This window comes from Chrysemys picta, chromosome 4, assembly GCF_011386835.1.
Source record: "Chrysemys picta bellii isolate R12L10 chromosome 4, ASM1138683v2, whole genome shotgun sequence".
NCBI classification, from domain to species: domain Eukaryota; kingdom Metazoa; phylum Chordata; order Testudines; family Emydidae; genus Chrysemys; species Chrysemys picta.
Genome location: NC_088794.1, coordinates 148,150,860 through 148,178,329, shown reverse-complemented (window position 1 = coordinate 148,178,329; position 27,470 = coordinate 148,150,860). Strand labels below are relative to the sequence as shown.

At 43.8% G+C, this 27,470-nt stretch overlaps 1 protein-coding gene across 1 annotated transcript; it reads left to right on the top strand.

Annotated features, from left to right (window-relative positions):
- Positions 1 to 2,287: 2,287 nt before the first annotated feature.
- RTRAF (RNA transcription, translation and transport factor) lies at positions 2,288 to 27,470 on the top strand. Its single transcript, XM_005290222.5, has 8 exons — positions 2,288 to 2,568; positions 5,785 to 5,909; positions 8,039 to 8,138; positions 9,424 to 9,510; positions 12,411 to 12,499; positions 16,704 to 16,772; positions 25,633 to 25,681; positions 27,029 to 27,470. Exons 1-8 carry the CDS (start codon positions 2,508 to 2,510, stop codon positions 27,181 to 27,183), a joined length of 735 nt encoding a protein of 244 aa, XP_005290279.1. The 5' UTR covers positions 2,288 to 2,507; the 3' UTR covers positions 27,184 to 27,470.

The following is a 27,470-nucleotide window of genomic DNA, read 5'->3' as shown; positions in this document are numbered from 1 at the left end:
CAGCAGACTTCTGGGTTGATCCATTCATGTTTTTTTCTCCATATATTGTTTATTTTTTAACAAGGATAATGTTAGTTGTTGCTCATCACGCTGTAGTAGGAAGAGGGCCTGAAACATAAGACCTTGTATCAGAGGCCTGGTATGAGGCCTGAGCTAAAGTAGTGGTCAAAGCTTTGGTGGTATAAAGCAAAGTTAGGTTGTGAGCAAGAGGTAGGCCCTGCTCACAGAATCTGGCAAGAATGGGGCTAATATTGCAGAAATACTCATTCCTAAGAAGTGCTAGGCACAGAATACACCCTCAAACACATTCCAGAAGGGTGGCACCAGAACACCTCGATACCAACGCATTCCCCAAAGAGAACAGGAACACGCTGACCATCTTAAAGATAAGGTCGGGATAACAACATAATGAATAAAAATGTTTTGATTAAACCAACATGTACAAGATAATGGGTGGCATTTAGCCATGTCAGAGCGACAATATGTAACTTGTTTGTATCAGGGTATAAAGACGTATCTCAGAGGGAGTGTCTTTGGCCAGCCGAGGGGGGAATGGAAAGTCCCTCCGTTCACTGAGCTGCGTCCATTGTCAGGGGCATACAAGTGCTAGTATAAATGTTGACATTGATCCGGGGAGCTAGGACCGTGCTTTGCCGACAATAAACCTGGCCAGGTGCCTTCGTACCTTAATGGATCTTGTGGTCATTGGGCGGTTTGCTCGAGGTCTGCTGGGCCAGCTGTCTGCGCAGAACTGGGACGGCACACAGGGAGAACACACACACATGCAGCCAAACATCTGACACGTGCACGTAAGTTCTTTTTTGGTTTTACTCTTGAGAGCTCATAAACATTAACATGAAATTCATATTGATTTATTGTAGATGCCCATTGAAGTATTGCTAAACTATTCTATTTATTATTTGTATTGTGGTGTTGCCTAGAGACTCCAGCCCCATCATGTTGGGCATTGCAGAATCATGTAACAAAAAGATGGTCCTGTGACACAGGCCCAGTGGTGGTTCACTACGCTGAGTCAGCAACTTTTGTCAGGCCAGACATACGCATGACACCTAACACAGTGTTGTCATAATCTCTTTAACCAAAATGTGGCATGTAATGTATCATTGGAAAACTCATAACTCACCAATCATTAATATTCTTGCATGATGTATGCATGGCAAACCCACAATGGACTCTATAGATATATGCCAGAAATACGTGATTAAATTATGTTTAATTTAATTTAGGCATATCAGGGGGAGTTGATAAACAGGTTTTCTCCAAAGGAAAGAGGCCAACACCTGAAACCAAGTGTGGCCAAATTCAGTGGGCTATTCCTTTGTATTGGAGGTTGCAGGAAGAGATCATTTCATTGTGAAAATCACCAGTGGGAAGAAGACAGCATGGTGTTTGCACCCAGCAGGGGAAAGGAACTTTAGCTGGGGATACATTTCAGAAGAATACATTTCAAAGAGAGGGGGAGCGAACCCCTACATTATCCTTCACCTAAGGAGACAAGGAAAAGCAGCACCTTGAACACTGTGGAGAGACTAAGAGCTAGTCAGCCACTGCTGGAAAAGGAAAATTGGTGAGGAAACCACCTTGAACAAAGCAACAGAGGGTCCTGTGGCACCTTTAAGACTAACAGAAGTCTGTTAGTCTTAAAGGTGCCACAGGACCCTCTGTTGCTTTTTACAGATTCAGACTAACACAGCTACCCCTCGGGGCTCTTCCCCACCTCTTCCCCACCCCCCTGCTCTGTGCCTCTCACGCATCCTCCTTCCCCTCCCTAAATCCTTCCCACAGCAGCCAGCCCCCACTCTATACCTCTTCCCCAGCCACCTCCCCTCCCCCTCTAGCTGTACCCCTCCCCCAACTTCCTCCCCTCCTCCTCTATCTGTGCCCCTCCCGCAGCCACCTCCCCCTCTGTGCCCCTCCCCCAACTTCCTCCCCTATCTGTGCCCCTCCCCATCTGTTTCTCTCACACAACCCTCCTTCTCCCTCCCCCTTAGGGTGACCAGATGTCCCGATTTTATAGGGACAGTCCCGCTTTTTGGGTCTTTTTCTTATATAGGCTCCTATTGTCCCCCCACCCCGTTCGGATTTTTCACACTTGCTGTCTGGTCACCCTACTCCCCCTCTATCTGTGCCTCTCCCTAGGACCTAATTACCCTTCTCCCTCCCTAGGCCCCGCCCACAGCCCCCACCCATTCTCTCTGCCCCGCCCCCCGCCATCTATCCCTCCGCCCCTCCTCTCCGCGGCCTGCCCGTGTCCGCCTGTGGCGCTGTCAATAAAGTTGGTTGAACGCGAGGCCTCTCTCCCTGCTGCCCCGCTGGCTTCGGCCCTCGCGCTCGCTCTGCGGGCAGCCGATTGGTCGCGGCAGCTGCCGCTCTCCGGCTTCGGCCAATGGGCGGCCTAGGCCGCCCCTTTCTCCCCGCCCCTCTCCCACTGCCCGGCGCTGCGAGCGAGCGGCTGCTGCGCGGAGGGTGAGGCCCGCGGAAGGACCATGTTCCGCCGAAAGCTGACGGCGCTGGATTACCACAACCCGGCCGGCTTCAACTGCCGAGGTGCGGGGCCGGGCCGGGCGCCGCGAGGGGACTAGGCCGCAGGCCCGTCACCCCAGACGGGCTCCACCTCCCCCAAGCTGCGCTAGGCCCCGTCTCACCGTCCCCGGCTTCCCTGAGCCGTGCCCCCCCAGGCCTGCTCTGGCCGCCCGCCGAGGCGCCCCTCTGGCCCCGGGGCGCCCCGCCCCCCTCTGCTCTGGTAGCCCTGGGGCGCCCCGCCCCCCCTCTGCTCTGGTAGCCCCCCTGTCTGCCCCCGGGGCGCCCCGCCCCCCCTCTGCTCTGGTAGCCCCTGGGGGGCCCCGCCCCCCCCTCTGCTCTGGTAGCCCCCCTCGTCTGGCCCTGGGGTGTCCCGACCCCTCTGCTTTAGTAGCCCCCGGGGTGCCCTGCCCCCCCCAGTCTGGCCCCGGGGTGTCCCACCCCCTCTTCTTTAGTAGCCCCTGTTGCCATCCCTAGCTCTGGCCTTAGGGCGTCCATCCAGGGCCGGCTCCAGGCACCAGCCTGGCAAGCAGGTGCTTGGGGCGGCTGCTCCGGAGAGGGGCGGCACGTCCAGGTATTCGGCAGCAATTCGGCGGACGGTCCCTCACTCCCGCTGGGAGCGAAGGACCTCCCGCTGAATTGCCGCCGCAGATCACGATCGCAGCTTTTTTTTTTTTTTTTATTTGGCTGCTTGGGGCGGCCAAAACCCTGGAGCCGGTCCTGCGTCCATCTCCTGCAGTGCTCTAGGGCTGCTCTATGGACCCTTCATCCTCCACCTCCTCTGGCCCCATGGGCCCAGCTGGTTGGCAGCTGCCCCGGCCTTTATCGCTGGCTTCGTGCACACAGGGTTGCGTGGCCTGGCGTCCTCCCTTCCCCCAAGGAGCAGAAAAGCGTGCGTGTGTTTGGGGTGGGTGGATTCCCTACTGTGGGCTTGCCTGGGCTGGGGAAAGGGAACTTAGGAAAGGTTAATTAACAATCAACACTTTGTTCTCCCTGGCAATCAGGCTATGAAAGAAATGTTCCTGGGCAATGTTCGATAAGGCTGTTTCTGGGGCAAATATCTGTGTGTTTATTTTTTAATTCATTCATGAAGGTTGCAAAGTTACACTGTCAAAAGTTAGCAAATGCTGGAATTCATGTTGCCTGTGCAACCTTACTTCAACTGGGTGTGTTCATTGTTTTATAGTGTGTAATTACTTGATCATATTCAATTTTTTCCCCCACAGACTGCTATCTCAGTGCGCAGATCTGCTCAGTTAATGAACAACTATGCAGTATTTTGTTTTATCTTCGTTGTTAAGGATGTGGCCCTAGACTAGGGTGACCAGATGTCCCATTTTTATAGGGACAAGATTATTTGGGTTTTTTTTTTTTTTTTTTTTGGTATGGGCTTCTATTACCCCCCACCCTGTCCCGATTTTTCACACTTGCTATCCGGTCACCCTACCCTAGACCTACCTTACTATTCAAACCCTTCCCTGATCACAGAACTATTTCCTCATGAGCTTTTCCATGGTACTCATCACAACAATATTTGAGTGCTGCCCAAACAGTAATGAATTTATTTTCACAAGATTTCTGTGGGCCAAGGTGATATTATTATATACCCATTTTGCAGTTATGGACCTGAGGCACAGATGACCAATTTGAGATACCTAGTAACTGATTTTTCAGAGTGCTTCCCATTATATGTTGCTTTACATGTTCAAACGCAGCTTGGATTGATGTTGGTTGCAATTGTGAGTGCTCAGTGCTTCTGTAGTTCAGATCCCAGGGTCTCAAGTTGGGCACCTAAAAAAAATGAGCACGCAATTTAATTGCCACCCGTGAAAAGTCTGGTTTTAAGTAACCTACCTAGCATGATGTAGGAGCTCTGTGCCAGAGGTAGGGATAAAATCCAGTTCTCCAGGGCAACATTCGGCTGACTTTTTACCATGAGACCATCCTTTCTCTTCCTGCAATCCCTACCTTGTTCAGGACACACCTTCCAACTTCTACAACCAATGAGGTGCAGTTGTCCTACAGGCTGGTCTCATTCACACATAGCCCCATTCATCCCCCAGAGCAGGTCCAACCTCCACTGAATGAGGTGGTGGTCCTATGGAAAAAACAGAATGTGATCATGTAATTATAGACTGTATCATAATGCATATGCACAAGCAACCCTAATTCTGGCATTTCCTAACTTTTCAGCACTTGATTTTTGCAACTTTAATGTTCTTTTACCGTAGTCTTTTGGGTGATAGGTATGTGCGTATGTATAGATAGATTAGATAGATGTGTAGTTTGGCCTGTTTGTTCAGTTTTAAGCTTCAGGTGGTTTGTTGTCTTTTCCCCTGGTGGCTCCTTCAGCAAACAGAAAAGAGATGTTCTTGCATACTGACATTTGCCAGCGTTGCTTGTCTAAAGTGCTTTGTGGTGCACCTTGATCACTATTGAGGCTACCTTATCAAATCTATCTTGTCAGGCAGTTCCCCTTCATTTATGCTGGGAGCACATCTTTTTCCCCTCTTCTGCTTTCAACAGGTTTAGGGTACATTATTCTGCCAAAACAGTTTTAGGGCATTGGGAACATCTATCTCCACCCCTGCCGAAAGAATGGCTCACTGCAAGCCTTGAAAATTACCCTGGTCTGAGGTCCAGGAGTAGAATTTACTACAGGATATTAAGGACTGAACCTATGCAAAATAGCACTGCTGCTTTGAGGGGCCAATGTGAGATACCATCGCTTAAAAACATCGATCAACTGTGTGTAGAAAATAATGTTGTATATAACTGAAGAGCAGGTTGTTTTTGTTTTCTGGATCAGGTGGCCAATGAGATATTGCATTCATGTCACTTTGATAACCATCTTCCACCCCTCCCTATATCCCCTGGCCTCAATGCCAGTCTAATTTAGTGATTGTTCTGTAGGACCTGTTAGATTTGAAATAAGCATTTTACATTGCTGTTCTTGTTGACTGACTAGAAGTTTTCAAGCCTATTTTTAACATGATTAAAACAGTCAAGTAAATTCTCACCAAGAGTCCACATGGTGAAAGATTATAAATTAAGGTGTATTTTTGGAATCACTGGACAATAGCATTTAAAAAGAAAAAGAATTGGCTGGGGACACAGGTATTCAAATTATCTTCATACAGTGGATCAGAATTTAAGGGCCTGCTTCTGCCCTCATTGACTTCTGTAAGAAAACATGACTTTATTCTGATTTATTATTTAGTTTGTTTTTATTTCTGGCTATAGATGAAACAGAATTTAGAAACTTTATTGTGTGGCTCGAAGACCAGAAAATCAGACACTACAAGATTGAAGACCGAGGAAGTCTAAGAAACATACACAATGACGAATGGCCTAAAGCCTTTGAAAAGGTAACTTTGTACCTGAAACAGTAGAACACGTTATAACCTATGTGTGGTAGTTGGTTTTGGTGATAAACCATCTTTCTTTTTACTCAATGTATATGTTACAACAAATATATTTGAGCCACAAGGTGAGCGAAGGAATATTTTTATTGGACCAACTTTTGTTGGTGTGTGACACAAGTTTTTGTGCTTACACAAAGCTGAAGAAGAGACCAACAGAAGTTGGTCCAATCAAAAATATTCCCTCATCCATATTGTCTAATATCCTGAGACGAAGGTGGCTACAACAACACTGCATACAACAAATATATATAGAATACTAGAATATCAGGGTTGGAAGGAACCTTAGGAGGTCATCTAGTCCAACCCCCTGCTCAAAGCAGGACCACTTCCCAGATGGATTTTTGCCCCAGATCCCTGAATGGCCCCCTCAAGGATTGAACTCACAACCCTGGGTTTAGCAGGCCAATGCTCAAACCACTGAGCTATCCCTCAGAGAAAATGATGAATTCTTTATTTGCTAGAGTTCTAAATATTTTACAGAAGCCAAAATGCAGGGGTAATTGAACACTATAATTTGTTATACGTAATTTTCACTTAAATCTAAACACGATCAGTTTTTGCAATAATTGGTATCCTTATCTCTTTCCTTACTGGTTAAGGTATTTCTGCCTTTGCTGCAGAAGGAAATGGACTAAAAATAGTCAGTTTTTCTCTGCATAAAACTATACACCAAGGTGGAAACTGACTAAGATCAGATAGTCTTAGCAGCCTATAAAGGTCTACTGTAGCCAACTCTGTCTGTTGCTACTTCTGATGGATGATTGTCCACTGCCTGCAGAAAGCATGGCAGATAGCCATCAATTTCTGGCAGACTTGCTGTGCATGAACACTTTGACACTCTCCTCTCTGTCTGTGACATCCACATTCCTCTCTGTCTGAGGGCTCAACACCTGCAAGGTGCTAAACACTCTCTGGATCTGATGCTGCAAAGCAGTTAGTCTTTCAGCACATTTATTTCAGTGGGACTACTTGGATGCTTCCATGTCTTGAGGGATGAGGCTAAAGTGCTCAGGACTTTGTAGGATTGAGCCCTAAAGCACTGGAAGTGTAGTTGTTTAGTTTTTCTGACCTGTCCTCCGCTTTCCCTGCTTATGGTGTTGGAGGAAATGTAGGGGCGACAGGGTGATGGCATAAATATAAATTTAATTAGAATGTTTTGGAGTGTTTTAGATCTGTTGTTTATAATATTACAAGGAAAACATCAATTATTCACTAGTTCAGAAGCAGATATGATTGCAGTAAAAGCTGTGTTATCCGGTCCTGTACCGACCGGAAAGCTCTATAAACCGGCATTTCTAATCTTCATAGAAAGTCCAATTTATAGTCTGGTTGGTGTGGGGCAGGCAGGCTCTCTACCTGGCTTCACATGGCTCCCCGGAAGCTGCTCCCAGGCAGAGGAACAGGCCACAAGGGGTTTGGAGTGCGGGAGAGGTTGCAGGGCTGGGGGTTGGGGAGGGAGTGCGGGGCGTAGCAGATGGCTCTATGCGCTGCCTCCGCCTGCAGGTGTCACACCCACAGCTCCCATTGCCCGCAGTGAGCGCCCCCCGGATCCGACACCCTGAAACCCCTCCTGCATCCCAAGCCGCTGCCCCGAGCCCCCTCCTGCCCCCAAACTCCCTCCCAGAGCCCACACCCCGTTCTGCGACCCAATCCCCAGCCCTGTGCCGCCTCCCACACCCAAACTCCCTCCCTCTTAGTTAACCGGTGTTTTTTTCACTTATCAGCACTTATAACTTATAACACTTATAGCACTTTTTCACTTATAACCCCCATTCCCCCAACATGCTGGATATAAAAGCTTTTGCTGTACTAAGATGAGAGACATGGATGAATTGTGGCATGAGAAGCACTGAAGTGCCTCAGAGGAACCACAGTGGGGAATATAACGTATTTCAGGATGACATCATTCATTAATACTAGCCTTCTGATAAAACTGAGCTTGATAGAAGAGGGGATTGTAGAATTGTTTTGATAGATAAGCATTATTGACAATGTTGACTAATTCGTGGATATGTTTCCTCCCAACCAGTCATGATGATGGATGCGTTTTCCCATTTTTTTCTCCTCCACAGTATCTGAAAGATGTTAACTGTCCCTTCAAGATACAAGAACGACAAGAAACAATCGATTGGCTTCTTGGGTTAGCTGTTAGGCTTGAGTATGGAGATAATGGTATGGCTGGTTTTTTAAATACCTTTACTTAAAGGTGGTAAGGAAACTGTTGTGAATGATTTTGTTAATATTATACAGGATTTTTCAACCTGAGGCAATGAGAGCACATAGAAAGTATGTTTATTAAAAATGTGTAATTTACTTTCAGCATTTTTATGAATTCTTATTTTTATTTTGTAACATTCGAATAAGAGTTTTCTCCTTTTCAGAGCAACTTCTCTGCATTGATTTTTAACGGTAAACTCATAATTTGTTTCCTAGTTTTTTGACAAAGGAGGAATTAAAATCATACACAAGGTTGACTTCACTATGGGATCAATGTGAGGCACAGAGGTGCAGAAAAGACATTTTTGTCTCTTCAGCATATCTTTGATCTTCAGCAGAAATAACAAGTCAAATGTTCTTAGCAAGATATATACTTAATTTTTTCCCCATATGAAAGCAAATGGTAATATTCCTATCCTGTTATCTAATAGGCATGGTGTCCGTTGTATAGTAAAGTGTCGTACTCTGTCCATCTGATGTCCAAGGATCAGGGTCAACTGAAATGTGTGACTAATGGTCCATCTAGAGTGATTACTGAATGTCCCCTCCATTAATATTGAAGGGGCTCCAGCTTAGAAATCCAGTTGACAGCCTTTTTTATAGTAGTTCTTCACTCTACAAGAATCAGTTGAATTGTCCCTTCTTGCTTAGCTAGGATGAAGACTGCCACTTAAGAGTCTGTCACAGGGTTGCCCAGAGGATTCAGGGGCCTGGGGCAAAGCGGGAGAGCTGCGGTGCTTGTACTCACCCGGCGGTGGTCCGGGTCTTCGGCGGTGGGGGGCCCTTCAGTCACTCCGCGTCTTCGGCAGCACTGAAGGGCTCCCCGCTGCCGAAATGCCACCAAAGACCCAGAGTGACTGAAGGGCCCCCTGCCACCGCACTCTGGGCGGCCCTGGTCTGTCACGCTTTTATGTCCTCCCTATGATGTAGCACATCTCTGCAGTTGTGCTTCGACTTTGAGCTAGTACATAGGCAGTTGTAACAGCTCCTACCTGAGCAAGGTTTATTAGAATTTTCCTCTTCTGGAGTTTCAGTAGTGGGAAACAACTGAAACATCTACTAACTGATTTGGCTGCCAGTCTTCCACCATGTGCTGAAAATGCAATTGGCCCAATTGCAGCTAACCATGTGCATTAGTAATGGGTTTTTTTCTATGCTTTGAGCTCCATTAATTTTAACTAATTATTAGCTCTCTCCTGAATTTTACATTTATGAAGCAAAACTGTTTTTATTTTGGCAGCTGATAAGTATAAGGACTCCACGCCTGACAGTGCTAAAAATACTGACAATGCAGCAAAAAATGCAGAGCCACTGATAAACTTGGATGGTAAGTATACAGTAACTTTATCTTTTTGATCTCTAGAAAAATATTGTTGTTGATGCATCTTACGTCAATCTGTTCCTCTTAAATCTACAGCCTCTAGCTATATTTTAAGCGAAAACCTGAAAGTCATATTTTAGCATTTTGGTTACCAGATAGATTCAGAAAATCATCTTCAGCGTTTTTGAAATGTGTGGGTTCGGGTATTCTAATGCTGTACTGAAAGTACCTATCTCAAGGCATGTTATGTCTTTTGATGTTTGTTTTGAAAGCTTTATTTCCCAAGACTCTGCATTTATACTTAAGGAGAGACGAGTGCTAGTGGTTTGCTCCAAAGTAGCTGCTCCATATTAATTCCAGTCCTTTTGAATTGGATTGATGAAGAGCTTGTTTTGGTGAGAGAATCTTTTTCCTGTAGAGCAAAGTACCTAGAGTTTTATTCGGGCATGAGGAGGAAGGGATGCAAGCCAGAAGAAGGGGGTGAGGGGAGAGGAAGAATATTCTAAAGAATAGTTAGTCTAGTCTAGTTAGATGTAGTCTAGTCAGCAGGGCCTGATGAAATGCACCCTAGGTACTTAAGGAGCTAGCTGAAGCAATCTCAGAATGATTAGTGATCTCTTTGAGACCTCAAGGAGGATGGGTTAGGTCCCAGAGGACTGGAGAAGGGCAAACAATAGTACCTATCTGTAAAAAGATGGCCTGGGTAATTATAGTGTAATTTTGATCCCTGGAAAGATATTGGAGCAAATTATTAAGTGAGCAAATTATTAAGTAACCAATTTGTAAACACCTAGTGGATAATAAGTTGATAAGTAATAGCCAACATGGATGTCAAGAACAAATCATGCCAAACCAATCTAATTTATTTCTTTTACAGGGTTACTGGCCTAGTAGATTCCAAGGCCAAGAGGGTCCACTGTGATCATGTAGTGTAATGTCCTGTATAACACAGGCCATAGAAATTCCCCAAAATAATTGTGTGTGTGTGTAATAATTCTAAAAAACAAACAAACCCCACTCTTGATTTAAAAGTTATCGATGTGGACACTCCACTCTGACTCTTTGTAAATTGTCCTAATGGTTAATTACTCTCACCATTAATGTATGCCTTATTTCCAGTCTACATTTGTCTAACTTCAACTTCCAGCCATTGGATTATGATATACCTTTCTCTGGTAGATTGAAGAGCCCATTATTAAATATTTATTCTCCATGTAGATACTTAATGAAGTTACCCTTTAACTTTCTCTTTATTAAGCTTAATAAAGAGAAAGCTGTTTTATCTGGCCCTTCACCAGCCGGAAAGCTCTATAAACCGGTATTTCTGATATTCACTGAAATTCAGGTGTAAAGGAGTGTAGAGCGCAGGCTCTGGGAGGGAGTTTAGGTGTGGGAGGGGGCTTGGGGCACGGGAGGGAATGTGGGATGCTGGTTCCGGGGGGCGTTCACCTCAGGCGGCTCCCCGCAAGCGGCAGTTTGTCTCAGCTGCTTCTAGGTGGAGGTATGGCAGGCATCTCTGCACGTTGCCTTCACCCTGCCCTGAGTGCTAGCAACGCAGCTCCCATTGGCTGGGAACTGTGGCCATTGGGAGCTGTGGGGGACCTCCTGCCACGTCTCTGCCTAGAAGCAGCCAGGTTGCCGCTTGCAGGGAGTCACCCGAGGTGAGGGGCCCCCGGATCCAGCACCCTGAAACCCCTCCCGCACCCAAACGCCCTCCCAGAGCCTGGACCCCCTCCCGTGCTCTGCACCCCATCCTGCACCCAAACTCCCACCCTCTTAGTTAACTGGAATTTTTCCACTTACCAGCACGCCCCATTCCCACAACATGCCGGATAAAACGGCTTTTACTGTAGATAAACTCAAAGAGCTCAATCACTATATGGCTTGTTTTCTAATCCTTTAATCATGCTCATGAGTCTTCTCTGAACCCTCTCCAATTTATCAACATCCTTGAGTTGTGGATACCAGAATTGAACAGAGTATTCCATGAGCGGTTGCACCAGTGCCAAATATGGCGGTAAAATAACTTCTCTGCTCCCACTTGATTCACTTGTTTAGGCATCCCAGGAAAAGACTAGTTTTTTTGCCATTGCGTCACACAGGGAGCTCATGTTCAACTGATTATCCACCACAACCCCCAAATCTTTTTCAGAGTCGCTGCTTCACTGATTAGAGTCCCCCATCCTATAATTGTGGCCTGCATTTTGTTCTTAGATGTATACATTTGCGTTTAGCTGTATTAAAATGCATACTTTCTTTGCACCCAGTTTACAAAGTGATCCAGATCACTGTCCTCTTCATTATTTACCATTTTCCCAATCTCTGTGTTATCTGCAAACTTGATCAGTGATGATTTTATATTTGCTTTCAGATCATTCATACAAAGGTTAAATAGCATAGGGCGAAAGGTTAAATAGCATAGGGCCAAGAACTGATCCCTGCAAGATCCCACTGGGGAAACACCCGCTTGATGATGATTCTCCATTTTACAGTTACATTTTGAGACCTATCAATTAGCCAGTTTTTAATCCATTTGATGTGAGACATGCTAATTTTATATCATTCTAGTTTTTTAATCAAAATGTCACATGGTACCAAGTCAAATGCCTTACAGAAGTCTAAGCATGTTACATCAACACCACCTTTACCAACCAAACTTGCAATTGAGTGAAAAATGATATTAAGTTAGTTCAATAGGATCTATTTTCTAAAAACATGTTGATTTGCATTAATTACGTTACCTTCCTTTAAGTATTTGAGTCCCAAATCAGCCGCCCCACTATCTTTCCCAGGATCAATGTCAAGCTGACAGCCCTAAAATTAAGCCTATGGTTCCAAAATGCAGGTTAGATTTCTTGCTCTATATCTGGAACCAAATATAATGGCAGTATTTATTTATCTTGCAGTGAATAATCCTGACTTTAAGGCTGGAGTGATGGCTTTGGCTAACCTTCTTCAAATCCAGCGACATGATGACTATTTGGTAATGCTTAAGGTAAGATTCACATCTTTAGTTTTTCATATTTTGGGAATCTGGTCTGAGCAACTAGGGTAACTTTTATTTGCACCCAAAAATAAAAGTTACTGACTTCACATGGGGGGAAAAAAAACCCACCCATAACATGGCGTGTGAAGTCAGTAACTTTTGATTTTTGGGTGCAAATAAAAGTTTGTCTGCTAATACATTTTGTACTTAATTTCTGGTTGGTGCAAAAGAAAAATGATCTTCTGAATTGAAGATATGGGCATTTATATTTCAAAGATTTTCAACAAATGGTGGTAGAATTCCTGAAGTCGTTAACTGAGAATTCGTGTCATCTAAAGCTGCTGCTTTGCACTTATTTCATGCCTTTGATTCCAGTATCTCTGAATGCTTTAAAAATGTTAATGAATGTAAACCTCACAACACACCTGTGAAGTAAATAATAGTATTCCAATTCTAGAGGTGGGAGAAACTTAAGGACAGAGGCTAGGTGACATGTCCAGAGTCTCTCAAAAAACCTGTGGCAGAGCCAGAATTAGAACCTGTATCTCCTGACTTCCAGTCCTGTACTTCTTCCACATGACTGTCCTTCCACTTTGCCTTAACTTAAGCAGATCTTATTTTATCCTGTAAATTAATCAGACTTTTTAATGGCCAGATAAAGCAAATTGGCTGATTAATTTTCTAATTTACGCTCCTATCCCAAGTACTAATTGGAAGACACAGAAGATCTGTGGTTCAGTGATGGAACTCCGTAGTCTTCTATGAATCTCGGATCAAAACTGTATTCTTACATCATTGTACTGGATTGGAGCAAAGTAACCCCTCAGTCTTGATCATAACAAAATGTGGAAATAAGCTTTGTTTTGTTCAGCAACCAAAAATATGCTAGGTATTTCAGACAAATAAAAGCATATAGTGTAAATTTGTTTTGGAGATAGTGTGGATTTAGAAGTTTGTAATACCTTCTTATGAAGTACATGGTAACCTGTAATAGCTATGTTAAAAATGTAGTTTTTACGTCTTCACTATATCCAGTGCTAGACAGCAATAATCACTATATTTTAGGGCCGTTAAGCGATTTTAAAAAATTAATCGCAATGTTAAACAATAATAGAATACTATATATTTAAATGTTTTTGGATGTAGTCTACATTTTCAAATATATTGATTTCAATTACAACACAGAATACAAAGTGTACAGTGCTTCCTTTATATTTATTTTTGATTACAAATATTTCCACTGTAAAAAACAAGAAACCGTACTTTTCAATTCACCTAGTACAAGTACTGTAGTGCAATCTCTTTATCATGAAAGTTGAACTTACAAATGTAGAATTATGTACAAACAATAATTGCATTCAAAAATAAAACAATGTAATATTTTAGAGCCTACAAGTCCACTCAGTCCTACTTCTTGTTCAGCCAATCACTAAGACAGACAAGTTTGTTTACATTTGCAGGAGATAAGCCTGCCCGCTTCTTGTTTACAATGTCACTTGAAAGTGAGAAGAAGGCTTCACATGGCACTGTTGTAGGTGGCGTCGCAAGATATTTATGTGCTAGATGTGCTAAAGAGTCATATGTCCCTTCATGCTTCAACCACCATTCCAGAAGACCCGTCCAGGCTGATGACTGTTTCAGCTCAATAATGATCCAAAGCAGTGCGGACCAGCACATGTTCATTTTCATCATCGGAGTCCGATGCCACCAAAAGAAGGTCGATTTTCTTTTTTGATGGTTCGGGTTCTGTAGTTTCCGCATCGGAGTGTCGCTCTTTTAAGACTTCTGAAAACATGCTCCACACCCCGTCCCGATCAGATTTTGGACAGCACTTCAGATTCTTAAACCTTGAGTCGAGTGCTGTAGCTATCTTTAGAAATTTCACATTGGTACCTTCTTTGCTTTTTGTCAGATCTGCAGTGAAAGTGTTCTTAAAACGAACATGTGTTGGGTCATCATCTGAGACTGCCATAACATGAAATATATGGCAGAATGTGGGTAAAACAGAGCAGGAGACATACAATTCTTTCCCAAGGAGTTGAGTCACATTTAATTAATGTATTTTTTTAACGAGTGTCATCATCATGGAAGCATGTCCTCTGGAATGGTGGCCAAAGCATGAACGGGCATACGAACGTTTAGCATATCTGGCACGTAAATATCTTGCCATGCCGGCTACAAAAGTCCCATGCGAATGCCTGTTCTCACTTTCAGGTGACATTGTAAATAAGAAGTGGGCAGCATTATCTCCCGTAAATGTAAACAAACTTGTTTGTCTTAGTGATTGGCTGGACAAGAAGTAGGACTGAGTGGACTTGTAGGCTCTAAAGTTTTACATTGTTTTATTTTTGAGTGTAGTTATGTAACCAAAAAAAATTTATATTTGTAAGTTGCGCTTTCACAATAAAGAGATTGCACTACAGTACTTGTATGAGGTGAATTGAAAAATATTATTTCTTTTATCACTTTTACCATGCAAATATTTGTAATGAATAATATAAAGTGAGCACTGTACACTTTGTATTCTGTGTTGTAATTGAAATCAATATATTTGAAAATGTAGAAAACATCCAAACTATTTAACAAATTTCAATTGGTATTCTATTGTTTAACAGTGCGATTAAAACTGTGATTAACTAAAAAAAAACCTTAATCTCGATTTTAAAATATTAATCGCAATTCATCGTGAGTTAACTGCGATTAATCGACAGCCCTACTATATTTGTATTATGTTTTTCTATGTAAATGTATTGAAAATTCAAAATTTAAGAGAAAAGCAGTGAATAGGACCAGAAATGTGGAGAGGATGACAAAACACAACAGGCAAGAGGAGAGTACGGCAAAGAAAATCCTGAGAGAGCTCTTTTGCTTTTAACTGGGTTAAGACTAAAACTTCATGCTGGCAGTTCTGGCTATATAAACCACCCTAATTTTGTTCTCGTGGCTTGATATTGCTAGAATGTGTCAGCGGAATTGCTGTTTTGTGCACAATTTTGTGATACATAATTTCTATATGTGAACAATGTGATAATCTAAATTAATACTTGGCTGTTATACAATGGCTGCTTTAGAAAAGCCTAAGAGAGAACAAGAGTTCCAGCTAAAATTTACTAAACCTTAGTAGCTAGTAAAGCAAAAATTCCTTGATGTTCTCTTTGCCCAGCTAACCTTTTGAGAAGTTGGCCGGGGAGAACACCTTCCTCACAGGTACCAACAGTGCTAAAATAATTTTCTTTCTGCTAAGTCTCATTATTTTGATAGTCATCGCAGCTGTAATGATTTCATGATGAGACATCCTAAACAAATTCATATTCTTAGTCAAATTAATCTCTCTTAATGCCAGTTCCCCTGGTTTGAAAGAAAATTCTATATTGCCTTAGCTCGATGTTGTAATGTCACATGTCAACTTTAATCATATGTCAGGCAACAGGAGAAATAGAAAGTGAAGTGATGCATGAAGTAATTTGAGTGCTTTTGTCAGACTTGAATAACTCAGCAAGGAAATGGTGAGAGAAACAGCTGGAATGAGCAGACTTTTTGCTTTGTTATGGTCTAATTCTGGCGCTCTCGTATCCAGAGTTATTTTTAGAGGCCTTTATACAGACGTATATCCGTATGAATAGTCCTGGAGTGGCGAAAGTTGCCAAGTGCAGGAGCCAGTAAATTAACCAGATGGGCAGAAGGATTGTAAAATATCCAAGATCAAGGCTGTACTTTTTTCCCAATTTTTAAATATTACAAGTCCTTTTGACTTCATGTTTTATAAACAACTCAATAGCCAGATTTACTTCCGATTCTGGGCGGGTGGACGAGGGCTCAAACCATGGCAAAGGGCTCCGAGCGGCAGTAAGCACCTTCATTGGACAGGTTTCAGAGTAACAGCTGTGTTAGTCTGTATCCGCAAAAAGAACAGGAGTACTTGTGGCACCTTAGAGACTAACAAATTTAGTCTCTAAGGTGCCACAAGTACTCCTGTTCTTCTTTCTTCATTGGACAGTTTCCAGTAGTGCAAAATTTTGTGGGCCTTCCAGCTGTCAGCATAGCCTCAAAAGTAGGTGCTGTTGACTTGGGAAGGGACCATGGCTAGTTCATCCTCAGGATGAGCTAGCCTCTGGTTGAGGTTAAAGCTGCTTCACGCTGTTTGACTTCCATGGAGTACTGGAGAGACATGCATCAACATGGAATTCTTTCTTTGGTCTTCAAACTTTTCTAGGCAATTCGCATTTTGGTTCAAGAGCGCTTGACTCAGGACGCCATAGGAAAGGCAAATCAATCGAAGGAGGTAAGTGAATGTAACGCAAGTCCACCTGCTGTAATGAGTCTTTACAGTATTCAATCAAGTACATTTAAATATAGAAATGGATGTTTATTTCTGGCTAGCATTTGTATTTGGTAGCGTTCAGGTAGGAGAGGTAGAAGAAGATTTATCCACTTCATACAGCAAACCTGAATCTGAAAGACCAAAGGAAAAGTCACACAGAATAATCAAATGCATGTGATTTTTTTCATGATAGTTATTTAAACAAAAGTTTACTGCTTAATGGAGTGTAATCCCAATCCTCTAACATTACAGAAATGTACACTACAACAGGTTTCAGTATCATCATTTCAGTGGAATAGGAAGAGGGGTCCTGGACTGACTCTTGTTCCCAAGTAGTAGTGATGGCTAAATAAACAAGTGGAAGTATCTTATTTTCTTCCCTGTAGTGTAGAATATGCTGTTTCTAGCTTCTCATGTGACTTTTATGGGAGTTGGGGAGGGAATCTAGGCTTTTTTCCCTACCCATCCAAAAGAGAAATGACTGGGATGTATAATTCCATAATGAAAGAATTGCATGAATAATATATCTATGAAAATATGGCTTCAGAGCAAGGTTTGTAAGACATTCAGAATGCATTTGGACAAACATGGCAAAAGGAATGTTCACAGAATTCTGGTTTATCGGAGAGTCATTTCGTAAACATTCTGGCCATTCAGTCCATTACTTGCAGTACAAGCTGCTGCTGTGGTGTACTGAGTTTAGATAGTAAAGGCAACTTGTACACCTTTAGAGCAAAGCGTTGTCCAGAACTGTTCCTAAAGAGCACCTATATACTGTATGCTCAGGAGTTGCAGGTCCCTTCATCCCTCATGACATCTACATCACAGCAACACTTACTGTATGATAGATAATGAATAGATGGCACTTCTTGTATTTGTTATTTGGTGACTACAAATGAGTCTTGAGTTGTAACCTGCACTGACTTAGTAAGCAGCGGTGCAGTAAACAAAGGCCTTAGATGTACATGTGATGGGTTCCACCCAGGGTGCCACCTGGAACTGGGGTTCCACTGAGCCCTCTGGCCCACCAGCCTGGGCTCCCTCTCTCACTGTGCTGCTAGGACAAGCTGTAGACTGTTCCCAGGCCTACACTCCCGCATTCATACAGACAGGGACACACTGAGCTCCAGTTACATGCAGGCAGACCAGCCACTGCATGAACCAACAATAGAGAGGCTACAGCCAAGATACCCCCCAGCTTCCCAACCTAGGACCCCAGAGCTGTACCACCCACCCCTGATCAAAACTCCAACCAATATGAATTTATTACCCGGTTCACCTCTCCCTAGGTGTGGCGAGGAATATGCAACAAAGTTGTGTTAACTAAGCTGAGATTTTTCCCTAGACACATACGTCTGATGAAGTGGGTATTCACCCACAAAAGCTTATGCTCCAATATATCTGTTAGTCTTTAAGGTGCCACAGGACTCTTTGTTGCTTTTTACAGATCCAGACACAGCTACCCCTCTGATACTTCCTTAGATACTTCACTTAAAGGCACACTGGTTTAGATCAAAATATAAAACAAGTTTATAAACTACAAAAAGATAGATTTTAAGTGATCTCAAACAGATCAAAGCAGATTACCTAGTAAATACACAAAACCACAAAGTAAACCTAAGATACTAGAAAGATTGGATATGAATTAGCAATTTCTCACCCTGACTCATGATACAAGCAGGCTTCCAGATTCTCAAGGCACAAGCTGTACTTGCTTTGCAGCTGGGTTCCCCGCCCCCGTTCCAAGTCCTTTTCTTTCAGAGCTTCTTTCAGCTGTTGAGTTGTGGGGGAGTGAAGAACAACAGATGAGGTCACTCCCTGCCTTATATAGCTTTTCCATATAGTGGGAACCCTTTGTTTCAAACTTGGCTCCCAGACCAGTTTGTGGAAAAAATACTGATACCCAAAATGGAGTCTAGAGTCATGTGGCCTGGTCACATGCCCTTGAGTCATAGCAGCCATTACTTACAGGCTGTCTGGAGTTCTCAGGTATGAAATGCATCATTATTATGCACTAATCATATCATATATATATAATATTACCATGACAAATATGGGGTGTACTGTCACAGTACGTTAGTGGTTGAATTAGATTTTAAAACTATTACAAGAAGAGAATATGTGAACAGCTGAGATTACTATATCAATATCAGTTATAGGATGCTAAGCTTGTAAAACTGAAAGCTAACCCTGTGCTGCTGTTACTTACGTCACTATAGTGTTGGAGTAGGAAAATAGAAGTTTGATTCTTCCTTCCTCTCTTCCCCCTCCTCCTCGCCCCCCCAGTAAGTGCTATAAGAAAACATAATCCTCTTCTTTGTTTGGGAAAGGGTAGAATTCCATTTTCTTCTCTACTTTCGGCAATCACGGTTACCTGTTAATATTTTATAGTTCCCAAAGGTGTGTTTGGCTCTTCATAGAAGGCATAGAACGAGCCAGTAACTAGCCCAGGGCGCTTCTGGACTAAATTTTAGAGTGATGCAGCAAGTGACAGACAAACAGGAGGAAATCGGTTTGTGAGAGGATGAGCATTTTGGTACTCCGTTAATGCATGTACACAACGTGGGAAATGATGTTAGCAGAATAAATGGATTATATAATGATCTTCCACAACACACGTTCTAGGAGGAAGAAAAACCAGAGGTTGTAATTCACATTGTACTGTGCCAAATTGATCAAAATGTCTTTTAAGAAGTTAAATCGTTAGGAACTTAATGGGATAGAGGGGATAACAAACTTTTTAGACTTAGCTCAGGTTGGTAGTGCCCAAAGTTGGGCAATCTGATGGCTGTTAAATAACTTCTTTCAGTGAAACTACAGGTCTGTTGCATCTTACGCGCATTTAACATGCGCAATTTCAGCTTTACGCGGTCGGCAAAAACAAAAAAGAGAAAAATAACAATTTTAATACTGTACCTGTTGTGCTGGCGATTCCGCCCGCCATTCAACCCAATGTAATTTTGACTATACATGGTTTTCGCTTTACGTGCTGACCGCGGAACGGAACCCCCGCGTAAGATGAGACTCGCCTGTATGGTCTTTGTCCCATTCCCTGTGGACAAGACTCTGCAAAAAAAATTGTCGTTCCGACATTCTTGGCAGCCTCAACGCAATGGCTAAGGATTAAATGGATGTAGAAATGGAAGTCCTAGAGCTGATTTCTCCAACTGAAGGATCAGGCATGCTGCCAGGACTGTGTGGGGAGATTTGCACAGCCCCACTTGTTTTTACCAGCTCTGTGAATAAACTGAACGCTTCAGTTGGTTAGGACTGTCAAAAACCAAATCTTTTAAGATCAGTAGATTTCCTTATTTAAATATGGACTGGATTATTTTTTTTTTAACTGACACTTTATAGCTCTAGGTCAATATTTAATCAGAGTCTAGACTAGGATTCTGATTATACTGCGAGCTGAAGAGAAACTTTTATCACTGACTTTTGAATATGAACACTTCCCAATTCCGGTAATGTACCTTAGGTATATTTGAAATATGCAAACAAATTCCATCTACAAACGTAAGAAACTTTCAGTACAAGATAATTTTATTTGTATGACCGTATTTAAAGGTGTGCGATCAGTATCCATACTGTAAAGTCTTTACAGTAGATGCAAGGGAGAGGAAGTAGTTACATTAATTATGGTGTCTTGCCACAAGACCACATTCTCATTCCTTCATAAATCCTCTTTATGGCACAAAGGGGATATAAAACTGCCTTAAGGCAGCATCTGATTCCTGGGGGTTTTCTGACATAGGGCGTGTGTCAGAGGTAGGAAGGGGTAGGCTAAGCCCAATGTACTCCAGTGGACCTGGCCAGCAGAGTGGCCCTTTGTGAGGGCCATTAACCATCAGCACAAGTTAACTAGCACCTTGGGCTCGCCCTCGGCCCCTCCCCCGCAGCCTCAGCTTGCCCCGCCGCCGGCGCAATGCTCTGGGCGGTGGGGCTGTGAGCTCCTGGGGCAGCGCAGCTGCAGAGCCTGGCCTGACCCAGTGCTCTAGGCAGTGTGGTAAGGGGGCAGGGAGCGGGGGGGGGGGGGTTGGATAGAGAGCAGGGGAGTTCGGGGGGGTGGTCAGGGGGCAGGGGTGTGGATGGGGTGGGGGGGAACAGGGGGTTGAATGGGGGCAGGAGTCCTGGGGGGGGAAGTCAGGAAGGATGGGGGGTTGGATGGGGTGGCAGGGGGCAGTCGGGACAGGGAAAAGGGGTGGTTGGATGGGGTAGGGGTCCCGGGGGGGGGGGGGGGGCGGCAGGAATGAGAGGAGGGGTTAGATGGGGCGGCGGAGGTCCGGGGGCAGTCAGGGGACAGGGAGTGGGGGTGTGTGGATGGGGCAGGAGTCCTGGGGGGGGGGGCAGATGGGGCGGGGGCAAGACCACGATCCCGTCCCCTAACCAGCCCTCCATACAACTTACGAAACCCGATGTAGCCCTCAGGCCAAAAAGTTTGCCTGCCCCGGTCTAGACCTTGCTGCACAGTGCACATGATTCAATGCAGCACGGCTTACTTCATCTGTTCTAAATGTGTACTAGAGTCACTGGAAAGCAATAACTGTCTATGTAACAAATTGTATAATGGTATCCCTCAGTGCTTCTAGAGAAAAGAGAGCCCTCTATTTTAAGGGACTAGTATTTAAAATTTTACTGACACTTCCATGCTGGATAAAACTTGCATGCAATGGCTAGCCTTGGAGCAAATGTTTTGCACAGCCTGAAATCAGGCAGGCTTTCATTTTATTTGCACTGGATTGCAAAAACAAGTAGGTGACTTCAGTTATTTTTGGTCACACAACATTGAAATTGGCTGCTTATTAAATTTGATTCTTCCTGGACATGAGTCCATAAAGTGAATTAGTGTATTGGATGGAGGGGATTTTAAATGACCACTTGTTTCATTTCCTATATGTACTGTAGTCAGGGCTTAATTTCAGGTTGCCAGCTCACCATTAGAGAACTAAAAATCACTTTGGGCAAAGAGCCTGGAGCCCCCGGGAGAATAAGAGCACACCTACTATTGCTGCAGAAGCATCTGTTGCTACCACAGCTCCTTGCCTGCCCCAATAACATTGTTAGATACCACATGATCCAGGAAGAGGAGGACTTCCCTACCGCTTTGCCAGGATGAACAGCTGCTATGAGAGCTAGTGATCACTGTGTATCACCAAAAGGACCCTTGTTCCATGAACAGAGAGCTGACACCATGTCCATGTGGGAAGGAGGCATTGACAAATAGTATTTCTCATCAGAACGGTAACATTAGTGACTTCAGTCCTCCAAAACACTTTAAAACGAACAAGTCACCAATTTACTACTGGTTGTTGTCACGTTTACGTTGCAGCAATATTTGTTTCACTTTGTTCCGAAACTAAGAATTTCACATGGATTATCTGGTCTCCTGAAAGCTAGGGACTTTCATATCTGGGTAACAACTTTCTGAGTAGTAGCTTCAAAGCCTGCTGTAGATCTTGCATGAATAATTTTTAGTTCCTAAACACAGCACTTGCATTGAAACATTGGGCCATGACTGCTTTGAAAGTGTGTCCATGCTCATTCAACACTGAAGATGCTAGTTGTGGCTTTGTGGTGTTTCTTTGTATGTGGGAATTAGTCAACAAGGAACTGACTGAGTTCACTTATGTCCACTGACTTCTAAGGCCCCATAAGGCACTGAGGGTCAACTTAGATCCCAAATTTGGGTTTTTTAAATGCTTGTTAATAGAAAACATCTATAGCAGTCCACACATTTTAAAAATTGTTTCCCTTGAAATTTAACGTCTTCTGGAGTGTTTGCAATCCAAACATATAGCATCCTGTGAATGTACAATGATACTGATTAGAGACAATTGTTTTCATTGTGTCAGATGAACGTAGTAGAAAAGGTAAACAGCATAAATTATGGGAAAATAACATTTGATTAGATGATTACAAGTAAAGACTTAAAAATCTAAGAGAGAGGAAATTTAATATCCAAGTTTGAATCTGACAGTTACCCTTTACAGGTTGGATGAGATGGAGAGAACATTGCATATAAAGGATCACTTACTTGACTTAACTTTCCTCATGCTCTAGGAGCCTCTGTATAGCTGCACTGAGGGTGTTGTACTAGATTTGACTTAATTTGCTTGGTTCAGCTGTGACCTTTCAGTCTTACATAAAAGTTGAACTGCCTTAGTAATTGGATTGTTCCCTCTTGTGTTTAAGTAGTCTTGTATTATCATTGTCCATGGACTTCTGTCTCCCAGCCAGTAAAATCTCAGTTGAAACTACTAGGCCTGGTCTGCACCTAAAACTAAATCACTCGGGGCATGAAAATTTTTCATAACCCTGAATGCCATAGTTAGGTAGACCTAATCCCTGGTGTAGATGCGTGTAGGCGTACTGAAGGTTTCTTCCACTGATGTACCTACCACTTCTCGGTGATGTAGATTATCTACATCGAGGGAAAAACCCCTTTTTGTCAATATGGGAAGTGTCTAAACTATGGCTCTGTAGTGGCATAGCTGCAGCACTGTAGTTGTGCCCCTGTTGTGTAGACATAACCTTACACTGGTGCCACTGTACGATTGTCCTGGCATTTCTGTTAGCAACACTGTAGAAATAGGACTTTGAAATTTGGCTACAGAAATCTACTCCCAAGCTGGAAGAGCATTTAAGAAATTTTTGAACAAATGGATATTTTCAAGTGGATCAGTGTTGCCTGCTTAAAATGAGTTTACAGCGTGATTGATTTGCTTTTGGTATTTTGAAATTAAAACACTAAAATGTGGCAGTTGCTCATTGGCAATGATTATTTGAGAAGGCGTAGATTGTGCATGCTAAGTGTGCATTTGAATGGCTAGAGACCCATTTTATCTATTGGGTAAAACTGAATTTTGGATGTTCCCAATTCTTGGACTGTGGCATGGTCAGCTTTGAGGGTAAAATGCAAGAAATTTGCATTAAAATCCAATTAACTGGACAGGGTAGGGAATTCCTGGTTAAGAATACCAACACCTCAATGCCTTGTGTAGCACAGGTTTAAAGCAAGACTATGTGATATTTTGGGTAAATAAAATCAATTGATGGGAACTGCATCAGCCAGCAATGATTATGGTCTATAAAGAATTGCACACCTGAAAAGCTGGTCCACAGAAAAATCCTTGCTCATCAAAGGTGGATGGAGTAACATTGAACATGGAGGCAGAATGTCTGAGCGTATCGAAAGAACGCTTTCAGGAGCTTCTGAACTGCCACATCAGAGCTGCAGCTCCAGGAGGATGCGAAGAGTCCAGTGATCACCCCTCTGTATAATGTAGAATCTGTCCCTGTCGAGGAGGTTTGAAGCTCAGCATGTAAGCTCAAGAATGGCTGTGCCGCTCGTATTTGTCATATAGCTGCCGAGCTGTTCAAGCATGGCAGGGATTTCATCGTGGGAGTATGGAGTCATGAGAAACTCCCCCTGACTGGTGCCAGTCTCCCATTTTGGAAAGGAAAAGGTGATTCTCTGGTGTGTTCCAAACATTGTCCAAATAAAGCTTTTTGCTTTACCTTCCAAACAAACTGTTCATGCTGGTAGTGCTTGAGTGTGTTAAGCCTGCCGTAAGGAATCTATGCCGTTTACATCTAGGGTTTATTACCTGGCCAGTCAACCACTGAGCAGATTTTTATCATTAGACCAATTTATTGAAAAGGCTCGAGTTTCAGCAGAGGAAGGACGAAGTGCATACAGCCTTTGTAGGTTTAAAAGCCGCCTTTGACTTTATTGATCGTTGCCCCCTTTGGCTGCTGGTGTGCCTGGCAAGCTCCTCAATCGTCTCGTAGAAATGCAGTGCCAAAGTGACAGCTGTGTCCGCTTAGGTGCTCGGATGTCCAGCTGGTTTGAATACAACTCAGGCACCCACCAAGGTGCCTGGCTGCCCCAGAATTGTTCAACACCATTATTGACCGACTAAGGAAGCCGTCATTAGCTGCATACGGAGGGTTGTACTGTCTGACTTCTGCATAGCAAGCTTGGAATATGCAGATGACGTGGCTATATTCGCATCCTCACGAACGAACCATATCAATGCCCTGAAAGTCATCAAATAAGCAAGTTTCTGGGTGTTACGCATGCTCTTTGGAAGCCTCTGGCCACATATCAACTCTTAAGATGCAAATCTATCAAGCAGAAGGGGCTTTTGTCCTTTTGTGTGGCTCTGAAACCTGGGCCACCACAGACACATAAATGCCCCAGCTGAATACTTTGGACATGAAACTACTGCGATGTATTGAAGGCGTATGGTGGTTTCATCACATTACGAACGAGTATGTCAGGCAACAGACCAGCCAGCCGCCGATATCTTCCCAAATGACTCAACACTGGCTCAGGTGGCTTGGCCATCTGGTCTGTATGCCAGAGTCCATACCAGACTTATGCATTTAATCCAATAAAAGCTGGATGTAGAAGACCTTGTGCCTCACGCTGGAGAGCGGTTGTAGCTTCCAGCCTCATCTGCCTGAGTATAGAGCAGGCCGCAACGATGGCAGACCAGGCTCTTTGGAAACAGGTGATCCAAAGTGTGCACTCTGTGCTCTACGAACAGGCGAGATAACGAATGAACGTAGGGAATGGTGTTAAGGATGAAACTTTCCTTTTTTATGTACAGCGAGATTACACATTGCACTACACTGGGTCAAATGCTGTCCTTGTGGGGAACATGGTACTCAGGTGGGTTCAACCAGAATGATCACATTTGTGTTTTAGTGGGGCAAAATTATGGTCCATTTTACTTCAAAGTTATTTAGTCAATGTCTGATTTCCCCCCCCCCCCAAGCATTTCTAATGGCATTTTAAATTTTTTTTTCCTTCAAGGGTTTGCCTGTTGCTTTAGAAAAGCACATTCTTGGTTTTGACACCGGAGGTAAGAGATTTTATTTTTTATATATGGTTTAACAGTGATGCTGCATTGGACTAAGTACATAGCTAATCTCTAGAAGTATATGATGTGTACAGTAAGAAGGCATTATTTTTCCAGAAGCCAAAAGGGATGTTTTTCTTACTTACAGGAACTTGTTTACAAAAGTTCTCTTCCACCTTCTGCTGGAGCATAAAAGTAGACGACTATATTGATGGAGTAGAACAGGGGTGGGCAAACTTTTTGGGCCAAGGGCCACACCTGGGTGGGGAAATTGTATGCAGGGCAGGGGGTTAGGGTGTGGGAGGGGGTGCGGTGTGCAGGAAGGGGCTTAGGGCAAGGGATTGGGGCAGAGGAGGGGCATGGGGTGTATGAGGGGGCTCAGGGCAGGGAGTTGGGATGCGAGGTGCAAGGAGGGGGCTTAGGCCAGTGAGTTGAGGAGCGGGGTGCAGGAGGGGTTCAGGCTCCAGCCCAGTGCCTCTTACCTAAAGCGGCTCCAGGGTGGAAGCGGTGCGCACCGGGCCAAGGCAGGCTCCCTGCCTGCCCTGTCCCTGACCCTACGTTGCTCCAGGAAGCGCTGCAGCCCCTGGGGAAGGGGGAGCAGAGGGCTCTGCATGCGCTGCCCTTGCCACGCCTTCAGGTACCTCCCCCGAAGCTCCCACTGGCCACGGTTCCCCGTTCCTGGTCAGTGGGAGCTGTGGGGGGCAGTGCCTGGAGGCATGGGCAATGCACGGAGCCCTTTGCCCCCTGCCTGGGAACTGCAGGGACTTGGTGCCGGCCGCTTCTGAGCGCAGCACGGGGCCCACAGCGCCATGGGGGGCAATCCTGCGGGCTGGATCTGGCCCGCAGCCCAGTTTGCCCACCTCTGGAGTAGAATAATATCTCAGGATAATGGTTATATGTTGCGGCCATGTAAAGGCTGACATATTTTATTGCAGGAGGGCTTTATCCTTTTAACAAGACACTGTCAAAACCTTGTTTCTCCTGGCAGAGGACTTGTGTTGATTTAATGGTTGCCAAAGGGACTAGTGGTGATCTGCTGTGTTTTGATTATTGGTTTGCAAGTAGGATGCTTTAGCCAGATGTAATAGTACAAACTGGTGTGCTCTCTGTTTGAGTGAATAATGGCCAACTGTCTACAGTCTAGTCTAATCTGACTGGCACAGATATCCCTTTTACCATTAAACTAATTCATTTTCAGGTCTGCTGCAGTTCCTTTGTTCACTTAGTTCGTGCTCTGAGTTTTCATACAACTGTGAATTGGTTTAGAAATTATTCTGGTCTGTCTCCATGTCTGTAAATTGAAAGTGCTTATTAACCATTAATCCATATCTCCTTTTGCCAATGAACTAGATGCTGTCCTTAATGAAGCTGCCCAAATTCTTCGATTGCTGCATATAGAGGAACTCCGAGAGCTGCAAACAAAAATTAATGAAGCCATCGTAGCAGTTCAGGCAATTATTGCTGATCCAAAGACAGACCACAGACTGGGGAAAGTTGGAAGATGAGCAAGTTAAGACTGTAGTTTCCTGTGTACTTAGTTCCTAATTGTACTAAGTACAACTCTGGCATGCATTTTGAAATGGAGATTTCTCTATTTTGAAAGAGAGCAAAGAGGAAATGGAATTCTGACTGGTCTAGTGAATTACCATCATTTTTCTTTAAATAAAGTTGGGGAAATAGCTAAACAGAACAATTTGTATCTATAAGTTGCTAAGTATAGTAGTCCTTCTCATTCCTTATCTTTGATTTTGTGTTTAAAAGGGCGTGTTATATAAAGATTTGTGGAATTCTG